Source organism: Rhipicephalus microplus, chromosome 3 (genome assembly GCF_043290135.1).
Source record: "Rhipicephalus microplus isolate Deutch F79 chromosome 3, USDA_Rmic, whole genome shotgun sequence".
NCBI classification, from domain to species: domain Eukaryota; kingdom Metazoa; phylum Arthropoda; class Arachnida; order Ixodida; family Ixodidae; genus Rhipicephalus; species Rhipicephalus microplus.
This window is the reverse complement of record NC_134702.1, coordinates 18,874,835-18,892,667: the sequence shown is the minus strand read 5'-3', so window position 1 is coordinate 18,892,667 and position 17,833 is coordinate 18,874,835. Positions and strand designations below refer to the sequence as shown.

The following is a 17,833-nucleotide window of genomic DNA, read 5'->3' as shown; positions in this document are numbered from 1 at the left end:
GTCTTAAGTAAAATTTTGATGAAATTTTCACTTACTGTGGACCAAAACTAAGTCAATACACTACATTTATTCTAGTTTGCTACACTGCACTTTGTTGTAAGCTAATCATTGTAAGGTATTCATCTGCCTGCACACAGGGGGCGGGGGGGGGGGTTGTCAGGGGGGCACAATGTCAACCCTATATATTGACATGATATGGAGGGGGGGGGGGGTTGCTGCGATGAACCTTTGTCCCACCCCCCTGAAGGGGAACCCTGAGCATGCTAATAAAGGTGTTCACTTTTCACAAGAGCTCCTCGAATCATTCTAGTGTCTGCATGCCTGTATTTGAGACATGCATTGTTATTACTATTTCCCACCATACAATGCACTCTTTGGCAAGGTGTGGCAGTTAGCTTTTTATTGATTGATTGATTGATTTGTGGGGTTTAACGTCCCAATACCACCATATGATTATGAGAGACGCCGTAGTGGAGGGCTCCGAAAATTTCGACCACCTGGGGTTCTTTAACGTGCACCCAAATCTGAGTACAAGGGCCTATAACATTTCCATTTTCATCGGAAATGCAGCCGCCACAGCAGGGGTTTGATCCCGCGACCTGCGGGTCAGCAGCCGAGTACCATAGCCACTAGACCACCGTGGTGGGGCGTTAGCTTTTTATTGTCTGTGTCCCCATCTGCGAAATTCTTTGAGGAATTGTCAGTTTGTTTAGAAAAGTCGCGATTCCCTATAAACCTTGAGTTGGTTTTATGCGCTTGTCAATGTCTTGTACCCATCTATAGTAACATCCTTGTACTTCGAGTGTCACTTATGTGTGTTTTGGCTATTCTGTAGTTCACTACTGGCATACTAGATCATCTATTCGCAGATTTTGCTTGGCCTGCTAGGTTTATTAATCAGGGTATATGTGTATAAGGCCTTTTTTTGGTGTCAACAGTTGTAAAGTGTTGGCATAGGAGTAGAGATGGGGTGGAACACTGGGCACGTGCCTTTCCTTAAATTTATGCCTACTGTCTGCTTGCCAGCCTGAAATTATACAGCAGCTTTGAGGTGAAAGATACGTCACCTCACCAAAAAAAAAAAAAAAAAACCTGTATGCCATTGCATGTCCTGTTTAGTAGGTTCAAAATTGAATTAGTGAGCAGATTCGAATGACATGCAATTGTCTTTATTGGCAATAACATCGAACAATTGAAGTAACTACATTCAAGTCCAGCGAAGTTGAATTCGGGCAGGCCGAAGTTGAATTCGGCCTGTCTAAGCATGAAAGAAGGCGTCTTTTTTTTTTTAAAGAATTTTTGTAGGTAGACACATGCATGAAACTGGAGGCTCGAGGTCATTTCTTTGAATCCGTGAAGTATTCAATAACTTGACACACTTTCTCGGCATATCTGATACGAAAAAATGCCTAACCAGGCGTCGCAAGAAAATAGAATACAGGAAAAGCGGGCGCCAGTTTTCGTTTTTATTCACCTTGCGCTAACGACGGCCGTAGCAGGCTAAACTGGAGCAGGGAGTTTATGTATATTGCCAAAACTTGGCACACGTTTGCGGGTTGCCTTGAGCGGTGATCACTTTATTTTGTGCTCCCTTTGGAGCACCTTTTGCAATATCCAACCGTATTATAGAACCATAAACACTGTTTTGCGCGACAAGAATACTGTTAGTGGCGACAGTTTTCTGACAGAGCTAACCTCCAAGCGACAATAATTTGATATTTGAGTTATGCGCATTGAGGACAACGTCAACGCTGGGTCAGCGCAATTTCTTACAGGAACCACCCGGCGAGTCGGCTATGCAGCGATATGGATCTCTGGCACGGCAAAAAAACTTGGCAAGTGTCGCAGTGCAGGAGTGTTGGGCGCTCTCGACTCGTTCGTTCAGTTTCGTCTCCGACCCAAGGCTGATCGGTGGGCTCGCAAAAAAGAGGTGGCATGGTGCTCGCGCTACTTGACAGTGCAGTTAAACGACTCGTTTGGTCTCAAATGAAGCACAGAGACCGTGCTTTCTAGAATCGTGCCGTCTTCTTCCAAGAAAAATGTCGTCTGCTACAGAATGTCACGTGACTGTAGCGGCGGGAACCAGCGATGACGTCAACGAGAGCACAGATGAGTACGTGGCATTTTTGACACGTCTTGAGAACCATAAAAAACAACCTTAAACTACCAAGTTTAAACGTGGTTAACTGTTTTTTCAATAGATAAAGCTGGCTTAGTCTCATTTATTAAAAGAATGTATCTCTTCATGCTAGCCGCAAAGGATATTACGTCATCGGAAGTACGCCATGACTTTACACGGAGAGTTTTGTTGTTGACCAGAAGAATACGAGGATAGGTAGGTGCAGTAAATTTAATTTGCCTCCGAAAACGGTCGCGGAATTTCGTCGCTCGTGAGAGGACACGTAGCTCGAGGGAATCGCTGCGCCATGTCGGCGACGAGGAATTGTCCGGCTCGTCGCGCCGAGCTGTGAAGCAACGCCGTTCCTTGTGGTTGGAAAGCACGCTTGTTTTGCTGGCAGTGAAAGTATAGTAGCGATTCGCCCTACCCGAAAAGAAGCCCGTGCTCTGCGAGGGAAACTTCGAGGTAAGATGCAGTTTGTGCCCGGGCTTCGCGTATGCATGTTGATTGTGTAGGCATATACGGTAAGAACGTTTTTTTTTTTTTTTCTTGCGACAGCAGCTGCCGAGAAACGAAAACGAGCTCTTTGCGACCTCCCCCACAGCGACGCTTCACCCCCCTCCCGATCGCTGTCGTGCGTCATATGATATAATTCCCTCCGTGAAAGAACGAAAAAAACGAGAGACCTTGAACGGGTCGCCTCGACGGTCGTTACGTGATTGACTCGATCGCCGTAGTACAAGCGGATTCGATTCCCACCATAGTTGACGAGCGGGCTGCAGGGGCCCGCGCTGATCGCCCCGTTTCTTTTCGGCACACAACCTACATTTCTCTCTTTTATTTTTTTCTCTCTTGTATCTTTCTCACTCCCGGATGGTGAGCACGTGTGCCCATTTCCGACTTTTACTTCCTGTGAGTGTTATATAGAAATAGCTTGGCGCGCCTCAGGTGTCTGTGCGTTCCGTTGCGGTGCGTGCGGCCGAGGAAAGTAAAATAGTAAAAACAAACAAAAAAGCACCTGGACGACGACGACGAATGGTCTCGTTAGGGTGGCTAGTCCCGTTTACGGCCCCCGACCCTTATCACCACTCCTTGGCCTGACAAACACGTATGTATAGGTGTGCGAGTGTTGTGTGGTACTACAATGCCTAGAATCTACTGCAGTGGTACGCGGCCCACTTCGCTAACCGAAACGCTAAACGGGGAATGCATGTTTTAACTGGAGGGGAAACGCAGCGCAAAAAGACGCCAAGACCCAGGAAACGCGGTGCACCGTACTGTGCCCTACCTGTGCACCTTGCTTCGTCTTTTCGCGCTGCGTTTCCCCCGTGTGCCAACTCGTCCAAATCAGTCTTGAACGGAATCAAGTCCTTCTGGACAGTTTTGCGCACCGCCGCCCAGTCGCGCGACCTTCGGCGACGAATGCTTGTATGTCGCGTTCGTAAACTTCGATTAGACGACCCCCCCTCCCACCTTTTTTATATTCCCACTCTGAAGGAATGTAGCACGTATACGTGGTTTGTTCAACAAGCGCTTGACTGCGGCACCGCTGGCGAGAAACAACAAAACAAAGCGCTACCACGGTGGAAAGCTGTTCGACCGCGTCTACGTGCAGGCGGCGCAGACGTTGCCTCTGCAGCCAACAACTGCCTGGTGGAGGACGTTTGCTGGCTCGGCGCGCGTGCACGTAAAGACGGGAAGTTCGACCTTGCCGGCGCCGTCCGACGACGTGGGTTCGGGACTGTCGAAATCCGGGGCCTGCTTGAAATGTCGATACCCCGCGTACCTGTCTCCGTCATCTTCGCCTTGTTATTAATTGCACAAACTGCGGGGCGTCTCCCCCCTCCCCCCATTTTTTTTTGTTCTTAGAGTGTCAGAGGTTGTGCTGTGGATTAGTCCCTGACCACCAAGTGCACCTCTGTGTTTTTTTTTTTTTTCGGATGTGCTGATCCTGCCAACTATGACCTTTAGTTAGGCAAATAGTCGGCTGTCAAAAGTCAAGCAAACCTAAGTGCTAGCCACGTATCGGATAGTCTGCTGTAAGGACAAAAACAACAAGAGAGAAGGCAGGGAGTGGGCCCTAGAATTATGAATTGAATTGAAGTTTATTTCTTTCCGATACAGAAAGAGGAGTAAGAGCTAAAGGTCGTATTGCCTGACAGAGGCTCCTACTCCCATGCGAAGCTTGAACAGACCAAGGTAGTAGCCAGGTATGGATGTAGTAACTTATGTCGGTGTGTCCCACGAGCACAAATCGTAACACCAACCACATATGGAAGTTGTAACTCGCGTATGTCACGTGAGCAACAGAACGATGGCATTCTGGAAGCAGCTGCCGCACGTCCACATGTAAGTTTGCTAGATGCAGCGAGAGTCTGTATTGTGTACTAACATTGCTTTCATTACGTTAGCTCTTTTAGACGAGAGAGACTGCATTGTTGCTGGTATGGGATCATCTATGAAGCATATTTGTTAGGCACACGCAAGATGCTGAAAGACATGAGCTGTATAGAGTTTAATTAATAAAAATTACCTGTGCCCTGAATGCATATGCAAGCTTGCTTATGCAACCATGGTATGTTTACCCACAAGTCAGTGCCAGTACGTGCCCCTCTATATACATAAATCTTTCTACACAATACACATGCTCTTATTTAACTCCATTGTGCTGGTTGAAGGTAAAAAACCTGGAGGCACTGTGCCGACCAAAGTAAGTTTGATTGTGCTGAGTGTAATGTGCTGTACTGCTGAGTGTAATGGGAACATGCACCGCTGTGTTTTAAAAGAACACAGACTTGTGAATCGAACGTGCTCAGCAATTAAAAAAAAATTCTTGAGCCATAGTTTTGCGGAAGGTGTGTTCTTGTTAGGGTGTGTGCTCCTGTAACACAAGAGGTCTAAAATAATTTTTTTCTTTGTGCACAATGAGAACACCACCACAGAGATGCTGCTACTCTCAACTTGACTTTACAAACTAGTGCCTTCTCCTGTCTCAATTTCTTGCACTGTCTTTTTGCACTATAAAAGAATGTTATTGCTACTAACTTGCCCATCAGTGTTGCTGCAAATCTGTTGCCTGTCCGTGTCTGTAAGCATGCATCATACATGACTGTGTTTCCACTTAGACACTGCTTGTGACCTACTATATAAATCCAAAACTTATACTAGAACAAATGTAAGCACTGTAGATCTCAGGTTACATGTAACTAAAATAAAATGGAGTCACACTCGTTGCCATTAATTGCAAACAACTGGGCTGCTTCAGACAAGTGCACTGGATCTGCATATTTTCTTAAGACAAAATTAACATGTACAATATTTTTGAAGTTCAACGAGGTTAGCATAATGCTGAGAAGTGTATTATTACTGAAAAATCGGGTAAAGGCCACTGCATAAATTGAAAACTGCTAATTGGTTTCGTATTGGTTTCTGTCTTTCATATTCAGTTTTACCTCTCTGTCTTAGTTTCAGAATAAGTTGGCCGCCGTGTATGGCTGCAGAAGGCCGGGTCAAATTTGTCTAAGGTAGCTATTGCTACCAATGAAACATGTCATGACAACATTAAAGCCCATAATTTAGTATTTTTAATTATTAACTAGCTGATGCCTGCATACCCTATCGTTGTGGAACGGCCGTGCAGTTTTCTTTAAGAAGTAAGTTAAACGGTGATGGTGTTAAGTTTAGTGCATGCACTTGTCAAGCAAAATTTCGTGGGATATGTATATCTGGGCAGTTTTTTTAGGTCTGAAAAGAATTGTTTCATGGACTCATTCAGCTCAATATCTTGTTGATTTTTCAAAACATGTTCAAAACTATCAATGTGCCAAGCTGTAAGGCCACTTGAAACCAAAATTACATATTGTAGACTATTCATTGTGCTAAACTCATCACACTCTTACTGGCTGGGAAACTGCAGCCAATGTAAGCATGCATCTATCCCTTGTGGTACCTCCTACATTGTTCGTTTCTGAACATTAATGGCCACAAATCAGGCAGTCAATCAATTAACCGGTTTCTATTGACCTGTTCAGTGGGTAACAATATGCTGTTGCCTATGTGCTGCACTGCGAGGATGCAAGCCAAGCACTGGGGTTTCTGTCAAGGGCACTTCAGTTTGCAACAAGAATGTTATCTGGCCATGATAATGTAAGGAGGGTTGAATAGCCTATTCACTTATTTTCCGATTCGACTAGTTAAAAAGGCGCTTGTTTTTTTGTCTGAACTTCTTTTAAAGTTCAGCATCCGCTCCCCGGAATTCCTCTAAATATAGTTGTCAGCATGTGCATCAGCACTGTGGCAGCACAATCTGGCAATATGGTAGTGCTGAAGCCTTGCCGCCTGTTTACTCTGCAGGCGAGGGACAAAAGCCTGGCTCGTGAGGTAGCTTGGGCTTATCCCAGACTGCATCAGTAGCAATATTTGCTTCTTTTGTGTGGCTTCTCAGCTTCTATTTCTAGTCTATGGCAACAGTGGATGGGAGATAGCACAGCCACTGGTAAAATCAGTCATATTTGTGAAGCTGTCATGCTTGTCAGTTGTACAGGAGCTTGCAGAGGTGTTGAAATGTCAGTCTTTCTTTATTTTCCTCACTGCCACTACCTCTTTGTCTTCACATGTTATTCTGTATCATGGATGGAAGATGTCCAGTATTTTGACTAAGACTATGGTACATCTGTATGAGACGACGGAAAAAAAAAAGAATGTTGGTATGTGTTCATGTTGAAGATGTGCGAGCCTTACAGATGAGCACAGAGAAGGGAAAATGTCACGCAATCTCTGATAGTTCGAAAAAAGGGGAAAATCGCTCAAGGGGCATATTTTTTTCTTTCGGAGACTTAATTGGTAGAGCATTGGGTGCATAATTCGAAGGTTTTGGGTTTAGATCCCACAGGGGAAAGAGTGATGTTTTGTCCACTTTAATCCATTTCATTGTATGTCAAAATCGCTACACTGCAATTAAAGAAAAGAAACAAGTAATGTCCCTTTGCTTTTCTTGGCTTATTTGTCTGCTGGTATCTCAAGCACTGATAGTTGGTATGCGTATACTGAAACTCCCTTGCATGTGGCAGTATTGGTAGTTAGGTGCAGCTTGTTCTACCTCATTTTTCCTGTGGTTAGATTATCTCTGAGCGCTACTTGAGTCTTGGCTGTTGTGTCATTCAAGCTTTGTGACCTATTTGTGCAGGGGCATGGTGGTGACTTCGGAGAACCCGAAAGGGGCGTCGGCCTCTTCGAGCAACGACGAAGGCGGCAGCACGAGCGGCCAGCAGGATGGCAGCTTCGAGTGCAACATCTGCCTAGACACGGCCAAGGATGCCGTAGTCAGTCTCTGCGGCCACCTGTTCTGGTAAGTGCCTGTTTGTACAAAGTGGCAAATTCCTATGAACCTGTACGTGTGAAATGTCATCTTGTTAATCTTCGGAGATGTCGAACTTTTCAGGTGTATGCAGCCATTACAGGCGGGCGCTGTCCTCTCAACAAGGGGGGGGGGGGCGGGAGGGAAGGGGCAGTCGCCTGAAGTTACACGGGAGAGGGGGGCGTGGTCATGACTTTGTTTCTACTAGGAGAAAAACCTCTTTGCAGCATAAATACTTTTAATATGTGCCCATAGTGGTTTCACTAATTTGTCCTAATTGGTGATAGGAGGTGGACTAGATGCAATAAAGTGAGGTGGGCGGGGGTGCTGACAAAGAGTTTAAGGAGGGGCGATCGCCCCTACTGCCCCCCTTTTGAATCTGCCACTGCACTCTGCAGTAAAAGTTTGCGGGCTACAAAATATTCAAGGAAGTTATTGTCACTTTGTATGGAAACGTATCCTCCAAATAAATGATCCAGGCTGTAGTTGGCATTACAACCTATGCAGTCGCCAGCTGTATTAGAAGCTGAAGAATACAGCAGTGCTTAAGGGCGAGGCTAGATGAAGACATAGACACACAAAAAGACCTCTATGTCTTCATCTTGTCCCATCTCATGCACTGTCTTATTCTTAATCTATTATGCACCAACAATCCAATCAAGCAGAAGAGTCGCACCCTAATAGAGCAGGAGTTTCCAGTTGTTGTAGAGCCAACATCCTGTAAACATTTGCTGTTGGGTGTGCTTGTCACAAATGCACGTGTGTAGTTTAGTTCAATGTCACGATTTTCGTGAGGGAGTGTTCTGAGCAGCAACACAGCAGAGGAGAATGTTTTTGTGAAGTTTAACTAAGCAATTCCTTGCCAAACGTCATCGACCAACATTTGGTGTCGGGCAGTGATGGCCCATACATTTGGAGGAGAAAGACCATCGCAATATTTTCATGTGCCTGCAGTAGTATTGGGAAGTTGGCATAGATGGAATGCAATGTCAATGTCACGTCCTATGAAAACTATCTACAAGTTTCAATCGAAGAGTTGTGATTGACTTAGAATAAAGTACTCTTCTAGTTTCTCGCCTGATGATAGTTTCCTATAGGTACTTTTTATTGGGCATTCTCGCGTCTTGTTGAAAAAGGTAATTGGAGAGAGCATCTGCAAAGTTTTCCCACGATGCAGTGAACGTGCAGTCTCCGTGGCGCTGACTACTTGGTTCACCAGGTTCGCCTGAACAGCTGCAGTACAGAGTGCTTCATTACGCTGCAATCACACCGCAGAGTTGCGGATAACTAAGCATTAGAATCATTGCTTCTTTTTCGAGTTGCCATTTATGCATAAAAATTTTTAGATATCCAGGGAAGTAGGAGCCTTGCTGAATTGCATTAGGTAAATGCTGCTCATCACCTCAGAAGTAGCGGAAATACAGGTTACATTGATTACATAGTCTCTGCAAGAAAAAAACTGAGCTGGAGGCTCTTTTTTAATTGTAGTTTTCTGTATTCGTTTGCAAATGAGTGGAAAATCGAAGCACGAAATCAGCCAGAACGAGTGAACAAGGTTATCTTGTACTGCAAGATATGAAGGGTCATATAGTACTCACTAATAGAGATATCAGGCTTTCCAATCTGTGGCATTCTAGACAGCTCACAAAAGCCCAACACGGTTCTGTAATTGTACGGACACTTTGATAAACAAAATGCACAAATAATATATTAGATATGTGCATATAGACCTTGAAGATTAGTATCATTCTCCAATCAGATAAAGTCTTCTTACATGTAGCCTAAGGCATAAGATAATATGCGCATGTAGTTACAAGCAGCAAACGCAAGCTGTACTTCACAAAACTGGCATAGGTGAGATTAAGTACACAAGATAATGTACCATGCCCTGCGCAGTGTCACTAAGCACTTTCACTATCTGCATAGACAATAAGACCTCATTGTGACAGGTAGCACATGGATGTGCATAAAGGGTAGCAACACTATTAAACACTGGTTAAGCGATTCGGATTGATTTATTGATTGACTTGCCAGACCAATGTTGGTACTGTGAGAGATGCTGTGACCACTTGTGATTGTCCAATGTAAACTGGAACCGGAGGACAAGAAAATTTTTGCCCTCATTGAAATCTAGCTGCCATAACAGGAAGCTGAACACACAACCATGATAGTCTGTTAGTCTCTGAGCCATTGTTGCAGGCCACTTTTTATGTTTTTATCTGCCTTGGAGGCTTGTATGCATTTTTAGTACAGCATGAGGCTTATGCAACATTGCAGTGAGACATTGGCACATAAGCACTCCTGTTCTGCATTGTGGTCAAGACAGTTGTGTTGCAACTTTTGCTACTCAACACACTCTTTTTGTGGTGAAATTCAAGAATGAAATGAGATTGGGACTTGAATAGAGAAGATGGTCATGAACCCTTTCGCCCCCCCCCCCCCCCCCAAACAAAGTTGAAATTGCTGGCAGAGTGGAGGGGGGGTGCAATCTCGGAAAGGCACTGAAATTCAAGAATGCAGCAAAATTTTCGTGCCAGAAATTAAGATTTCATAACAGTGAACTATGCTACAATAAGCAGGGCCCAGGATTTGTAGCCTTTAATCGCTTTCAACACCAAAAGACTCCTCCGAGTCAGTTGCAAAAAAGATGTCGCAGCATTTCACAAGCAGCTAGGTAAACCGCGAAGTCATGCCGAGAACATCCAGTGTTCGCACAATCCATATGGTGTCCATATGGTGTCCTGTTGGCGGGGTGGTCTTTTTGCACCATCTTCTGATCCCTATGGCCATGTTACACAAGGTGAAACAATGCCGTTGTCACAGTGAGCTCGTGCAAGATCGAAAGGCACTTGTTGCCTCAGAAAATTCCTTCGGCCTTTTCTCGGCAACCTCAGAATCATTCGCACGCATGCTGCTACCTCCGTGCCATCCGATGTGCCTTTGACATCCTGTAAGCAAGCTCTTGCCTGTTTCGACATTCCATAAGGTTCGTATCTTTAAAATCGTATTTCTGCCTATTGATTCGCAGCTGGCCGTGCCTGCATCAGTGGCTGGAGACACGGCCCAACCGCCAGGTGTGTCCAGTCTGCAAGGCAGGCATCAGCCGAGACAAGGTGATTCCCCTTTACGGCAGGGGTGGCTCCAAACAGGACCCCAGGTGAGTATCAGTGCAATGGCTTTAAAGGGATGCTAAAGTGGAACAGTGAGTTGGTTTCAGGTTGATGAACTGTACTCTGAGAACTTCAACGTTGTTAATTTCACCATCGTAGGTTTGTGAATTGAAAAAAAAATGAGTCAAACATTCATTTTTAAAATTGATGCTCAAATATCCACGCATGACCTCACGGATTTCAAGGTGTGTTTTTGGTATTTTGCTGGCAGTGACTTGACGAAATTCCCTGAAACTTAGTATGGTAAGCCTTCATTTTCATCGATTCATTTTTACTGATTAGGAACTACATAGGCCCAAGCAGCTGCCGTCAAAGTCTATCACGTCATTGCAGCTGGTGTGGCAACTTTAAGGTGACATTGTCACCTGCATTTTATCGCACCGCTTGCTCTCATTTACCAAGGGTCTTGCCACAGCAAGCATGGCGTTCTTGGTTTTGAGGAGGAGTAATTTACTAAAGTGAGAAATATCGTATGAGAAGATAGACCGCTATCGCAGAATGTAAGAAAATAGACCACATTGCAGATATTCCAGTGTCAATGTGAATGGTTGTGAGTGCGAAAATGAGGGAGTGCAAATCGAGCTCGGGACTTCTGCGTGACAGTTGTGTGTTTAAACAGTGTCTTACTCTACCAGTGTTTATGAAAGAGTCTTGTCAGAGGGGTAACATTTACCATGCATCACACCATCCGAATTGTGTAATGAGTTTGTGGTTTTTCAATAGAAAGCATGCTGTCATAAGTCAGCCATCATTGTTGGCAACAGCATAAAAGCGTGCAGCTGTGCGTATTGTTTTATATTGCATAGTGGGTACTTTGCTGATGCAAAATCTTATGAATTTTGGTAAAGTGGGCACTTAGCAACTGCACTTGCCGTAGGCATTCTAGGATAATTTCGAACAGTCAGCGTTAGCAGAGGCATCCCTTGTGGTATCAATTGTGAAACGAAGCCTGGCAAGGGAATAAGAAGACAATGCGAATAGGGCCTGATCACGATATTGCGTTCTCTTGAAGGATCTCAGTCTAAGACTTTTTTCTTTTGACTTCAGTGTACGCTATGAACTCTCGTACCAGTCCTTACTGCACAGCCATAAGGGTCCAAAATGCGCTGCTCAGCAAAGAAGCTTGAGAGAAGTGCTGAGGACCACAGCACGAGCAACGGAAACAAAAGTGACGGACATCGCATTTTTGGTCAAGCTTCACGTAAGGAATGAAAGCTGATGTAGTTGATACTTAAGGGACAATTGAACTCAGCTTGGCAGGCAATCTAGCTTATTAGGAAGACAAACGGATATTCCTTCTTCTGCACCTATTGGCCCGATTTCGTCATCATTACTGTCATTCCAGGTTACCTGCATGGATACCATCTCACTTTGACATGGGTACCTACCGGATGCATTGTACATAATCTTGAGCATACATTTGGGATAGAGTACTGCTGCTCTAAACGTCTTTGAATAACCGTAAGGGTCCCAAGGAAATCGTGCTGCTGAGATATGGGTATTTAAATTCCATGAAAGCAGGTAATTTGAGGCCTTAGGATGATGTTAGTCCGATAGTCGTGAAAGGTTTTCGGGTAGTAGTGGATGGGGGTTGGTGGCAATTGTGAAGCTGGGCCTGCTGCTTGCTAGAGGAGCTGTCTCTTCACGATGGCTGCAATTCTGGCGCTGAAAAGTTTAACACGGAAATCATTTTGTCTTCTTTTAATGCTGAGAGAAGTCTACAGCTTGTGTTTTTCTTTTCGGGTTTTTAGCTGAGCACTCATGTTAAAATTTTTCTTTCTTGCTCTTGCTAATCGCAGGGAGAAGTTGCCACCTCGACCACCGGGACAGAGATCTGAACCAGAAAGTCACCCAGGGGTAAGAACTATGGCAGCTTCTGAGAGTGTTCCTGTAGTTAAAGGTGTTCTCTTGACATCACCGTTGGTCAAACTACACTCTTGCATTGTGACAATCTTTGCGAAAGCATTATAGTGCACTTAATCCGACTATTGATGTACCTGAATATTACTGTGAGAGAACAAATTTGAAGGAATGCACCTGTAGGTAGGTCCTTGCATGTTGAACAATGTACTGATGGCATTGTTTTCTTTGCAGCCTTTCACCTCCTTTGGCTTTGGAGACACTGGCTTTCACATGTCATTTGGAATCGGTGCCTTTCCCTTCGGCCTGTTTGCTTCCACCTTCAACTTTGGCGACGGCCGTCCTCCACCGAGTAAGTATAGTCGTGCTCGGTCTTGCTTCCGTTTGCTTCATAACATTGTAATCTATTAGTATTTCGTCACTATTCCGTCACCGAGGCTTTCTAACTCTGTGCCATGAAAGTGCAGATCAGCGATTCTCATTTCAAGTTATTTTTGTGGCATCCCAGCAGCCATGGGCAGCCAAGAGCACCGCCAAGACCAGATCGTGTCCCAGGTGTTCCTCTGGGTGGCCTGCATTTTCCTTGTGTGGCTGATCATCGCGTGATTGGTTTACGCCACCACGAAACGTCAGCTGCGCCGTTCCCAGCCAAAAGAGTCTTGGTGGTAGGGGAAACGATGCATCCGTACTGTTTCTCTCACTGGACTGGTCTCCTCGGAGTCTGTGGCGATCGGAAAATTATCGCATCTGTTTCAACGAAGGCCTTCTCCCTCTCTCCTTCAGGGATTTTCTTTTTTCCCCCGCCACCTTTTCCTCCGTTCCCCTTTTGTATGTCATGTTGCCGTTAAAAAGTGCTTGCGACGGGGCTACCTGCTAGACGGGAGTGGTGCTCTGGGCATCGGAAGACAGGACGTTACGTCGCCGTTGTCGGAAAGCGAGCCGGCGGGCACGAGCGCGCCGCTTTTTGGGCAACAAACGTGGTCGTGACTGTCACTCTCTTCCCTAAATGTCTGTTGGCAAACGAGCCCCTCGCGAAGACTGCACGCGCACAAACCAGAAATACAATTGTTGTTGTGTCTGGGGTGTAACGAAGGGGCGGGCGCAGTACTGGTGTAATTGCGACTGAGGCGCTCTCGATTTGTGTCAAACTTTGTTTTCTTAGTGCAGAGTGACCGCTTTTGAAAATACGGAATAGCAGCTTTAACGATCAAGAGATGGTGTGTAATGTGTGCCTGATGTGATTTCAATGTGTGTGTTTCTGTTCTTCCTTCTTTAGACTTGCCCTAATGACAAGTAGCAGCTGGCTAGACTGCATTGTTTACTCTTCTTTATTTTATTCAAGTTCTGGATGATAAGAGACTGCTCATAGTTTTATTTCATTTCTTGTTCTGTTTTTTTTCTGGGACATTTTTGCACCTGCTGCCGACATTCCTTCCCACTTGTGGCAGAGGCCTAGGTCTTTCAGGCTTTTGTGCCATTCTACAATAGCCACAGTTCTGGCCACTGTGTGTCGTTACCAGACACTGCGACACATCGAGACAGTTGCATTGGGATTAATATTTTGTAATAAATGTGTATACACGGAGTGGAAGTTCTTGCTGCACTGCTTTTACAGTGCAGTTTTTTTTGTCTCTCGTCTTTCCAGTCGTACTTGTCAACTGTATGTAAATAAATGGCCCTGTTGTGAGGTACTTGGCGAGATGGAGTATATTTACAGCAGAAAAAAAAATTTTAAGTCCTTGCAGCCATGGGCCTTGTCAGTCATTGGTTTCCAGGATTAGACATTGTTAGATATTGAATGGTTCGAGTTTTACATATTTTTTCGTTCTTTGGGAAATAAAGAAACAAAGACCACACTGTTTTTCTTTTCTCTTATACCGTGCAACTGGTGCAGCAGATCGTATCCGTAATAATTCTGGATTTACAGCACACGGTGGTACGTTTTGGAATACATAGACAAGCAATGTGATACGTACCAGATTGCACTACTGTCACTGCAAGGTAAATAGTAGCAAGATCACTCCTTTTTTGCAGAAATCTCTTCCTGTCCAACAGAGTGACCTCACCTGTGCGATACTTGTGCCTAAAATGGTGCAATGCATTGAGCCATATAAAGCATCAGCTGTTGAGGTGACGATGTGAAAGCCTCTTAAGATGGGTGAAGTAAAGCTGCGATCCAAACTGGGACCTCTAGCTCTACTATGGAAGGAGATTATCCCTTTCTGAACTTAATATTGGCCAATCTGAGAGGCTGCAATCGTGCTCAGAGCTGATCGAACTCAATTTCGTGAATTTAGACCATTGGAATTTACAATACAGACAGGAAGAATTTACATCCATTGAAAAAGTGGAGGGGGGTGTGCCTTCTACCCAAAGATAAGTTATCTTTGTTGCTTGTTTCCTTTTTCGAGAAAAGAGGGTGTTGCATTTCCCATCAAGGCTGTCGCGTCCCGTTAATGAAGACTGGTGTTGGGAATACCATGTCAAAGTGATACGTGCAACATGATGGCAGTTGTAGTTGGACTAAACCCCATATTCACAAACGCTCCTCGACTCAACTTTTACCCTTCACTTGACAGAGTTGAGCACCGCGCTGCTGCTCAGCTGAAAGTGACGCTGCGCTACTCAAGAATCGCAGCAGATTATTGCTGATATGCAGTGACTTTCCATGCCTAGAGATTGCGCTCCCATCGGCCTTCTCAAGTGATGGTGAAGCGTTAAGTGGAGGGACGTTCTAGAATATGGGGGTAAAGCCTGGAATGTTGTGTCGCAGAATGCACCTTATCAGGGTGATTGTGGAAAAGGGACTGTAACAAAATGTGTAGCATATTCTTGGATGACATTACGAATAGACATTTTCAATTTATTGAGCGCAACTCGCCTTTAGGCTGCCAAGCTACATCCCGGCTCTCGCCTCCCTTGGCCCTAGCAATGTTAAAAATATAGTTCCGAGTGTCTCTCTCCTTTTACTCTACAGCCGCCACCGCAGCTCTGTGGTTCCGGTGCTTGGCTGCCAATGCAGAAGATATGGCGAACCGGGTTCAATCCTGGCAACTGTAGTCTCAACATAGAGCCGTGAAGTGAGGTGAAGAATTTACCATCATGCAATGCCTGTAGGCTTGTGCGAATATTTGAATGAATAGTTGAGTATTCGAATTTGCTTTGATTCGAATTTCAATTATCCAATATTTTTGAAGTATTCGCAATGAACGAATAGGTGTATACTAATCCGTGTGTCACCGCCTGAAAAGATAGTTTCACTGCAATGTAGGAGTGCTAGGCTGTGAAAACACTTTCAGATTTAAAGCCCCCCTTCAGATTTAAAGGGGCTCTGCAACACTTATTGAACATGGTCGGAAAACACTGCCGATCGGTAATCGAGGCTACCAAGAATACACTAGGCAAACAGCATAGCGCAGCACGCGGCCTGTAATTCACAATAAATTTTCAAAGCTAAAAGTTGCTTTCTTCCCTCGCCAAATGACACTACAAGCTCAAAAATAACTTGTCACAGCCGTTTATTCACTTATTCGTATTACCACAAAGGTTCCACATTACATGAAGGGTGGGCGAATAGAAAAACTGGCGGGTCAGGTTATATTTATTTCACGACTTGAAATATGGTCTTCGATGGCAGCCTTCGATTGAGAAATGTCAGTGACGAGGGCGATATGTGAAGGGAGGGCATTCCATTCTCTGGCAGTATGCAGAAAAAATAAATGTTGATGGGTGTCGTGTGTGCACGTGGCTGATACACAAAATTTTGGTGAGAATGACGAGAGGAACAATGTGCAGGAACGATGATTTGGTTTCCTGGGGGCAGTGAATTTAAAAACCTAAAAAATAAGATTAGACAGGCAGCCTTGCGGCGAGAAGAAAGTGAGGGGATGCATAGCAGGGATTTTAGGGCGGATACACTTGTCTTGTAGGAGTAATCGGAGAGAATAAAACTCGCAGCACGGCTTCGGACCGATTCAAGAGAATTATATATGTTAACTTGATGGTTGTCATAGATAGTAACATTCTAGTTTTGATCGTATCAACATTTTATATGCAAGCAATTTGACTGTAGTGGATGCTGACGTTACGGCGTAGATAACGTAATAAGCGATTACAGGAATTGGCTGGTGTATATGATGGGCCCAGGACAAGTCGCTAGATATATGTACTCCTAAGTATTTAAATGTCTGGCATTGACTCAAGGTGGTGTTGTTGAGGGAGTACGAAGATGCTACATAGTTACGGCAACGATGAAAAGATACGCGAGAGCACTTACGTTGAGAGACATGCACCACCGGCTGCACCATGTTTGGATTTTGAGGAGATCATACTGGAGAAAGAAGGAGTCTATGGGGTTTGTTATTGACGATACAGAACATAGTCATCCACAAAGAGGCACATATTTGATGATACATTATTTGGAAGGTCATCAATATATATGAGAAAGAGTAGCGGTCCAAGTACAGAGCCTTGCGGCACACCAGATAAAACAGGGGATAAAAAGGAGGAAGATGAGCTGGTGGAAACAAAGTGGAGGCGATCGGTCAAGAATTCACCTATCCAGTTAACTGTGTTGGGGTGTAGATTTAGGTTCAAAACTTAATGTATGAGAAGAATGTGCGATACTTTATCGAATGCTTTCTCGAAGTGTAAGTAGAGAGCGTCGGTGACGATGTGAACCAGGTTGTAATGTAAATCATACATGAATAGAGCAAGCTGAGTGTTGCAAGAATGAGCTTTGCGAAATACGTGCTGGTTAGGACGAAAAAAGCTGACAGATGACAGAAAATTGGCAATGTGTGAGTGTAAAATATGCTCCATTAGTTACGAAGAGACGCTGCTGAGGGAAATGGGACGGTAGTTACTAGGATTTTTACGGTCGCGTCCTTTAAAAATGGGAATTATCAACTTTCCAATCGGAGGGTATTGATCTGGTGGAGAGAAATTGCTGAAATATTAGCATCAGAAAAAGACTGGTGATGTTCTTGGTATCTTTTAATACTTTAGCGTTTATGCCATCAATGGAATACGAAGACGAATTTTTTAATGACTCAATGATTTTAACAATGCCACTTGCATTGATAGTCATGTTTTCCATTGGGGGGTAATTACATTGGCTGATTTGAGCATGGTGCCCTCATTGTTACCGGGGTCGCTGCTTGTCCACGAGTATGTGCACGATCACACTGAAAAGCCGCGTATTCCAAGAAAAAACAAAAACACAAAGCACACCGTGAAATCGAACTCGCGGCGGATTTCGCCGTGAAATCGCAGCGTGCGACAACTTTTTAGAACTCCGCTCGTACTGGACTAATTCTAAAAACTTTG

General features: G+C 44.6%; 1 protein-coding gene across 4 annotated transcripts; it reads left to right on the top strand.

Moving 5' to 3' along the window:
• The first annotated feature begins 1,890 nt into the window (after positions 1 to 1,890).
• On the top strand, positions 1,891 to 14,361 carry LOC119181103 (E3 ubiquitin-protein ligase RNF185). 4 transcript variants are annotated; one of them, XM_037432294.2, is made up of 6 exons: positions 1,891 to 2,113; positions 7,305 to 7,466; positions 10,504 to 10,632; positions 12,445 to 12,502; positions 12,740 to 12,857; positions 13,017 to 14,361. In XM_037432294.2, exons 1-6 carry the CDS (start codon positions 2,040 to 2,042, stop codon positions 13,109 to 13,111), a joined length of 636 nt encoding a protein of 211 aa, XP_037288191.2. In that variant the 5' UTR covers positions 1,891 to 2,039; the 3' UTR covers positions 13,112 to 14,361. The 4 variants fall into 4 exon arrangements, with proteins under 4 accessions (XP_037288191.2, XP_037288183.2, XP_037288198.2 ...); XM_037432286.2 differs by having other exon boundaries at positions 13,014 to 14,361; XM_037432301.2 differs by lacking the exon at positions 1,891 to 2,113 and adding an exon at positions 2,273 to 2,584 and having other exon boundaries at positions 13,014 to 14,361.
• Positions 14,362 to 17,833: the final 3,472 nt, after the last annotated feature.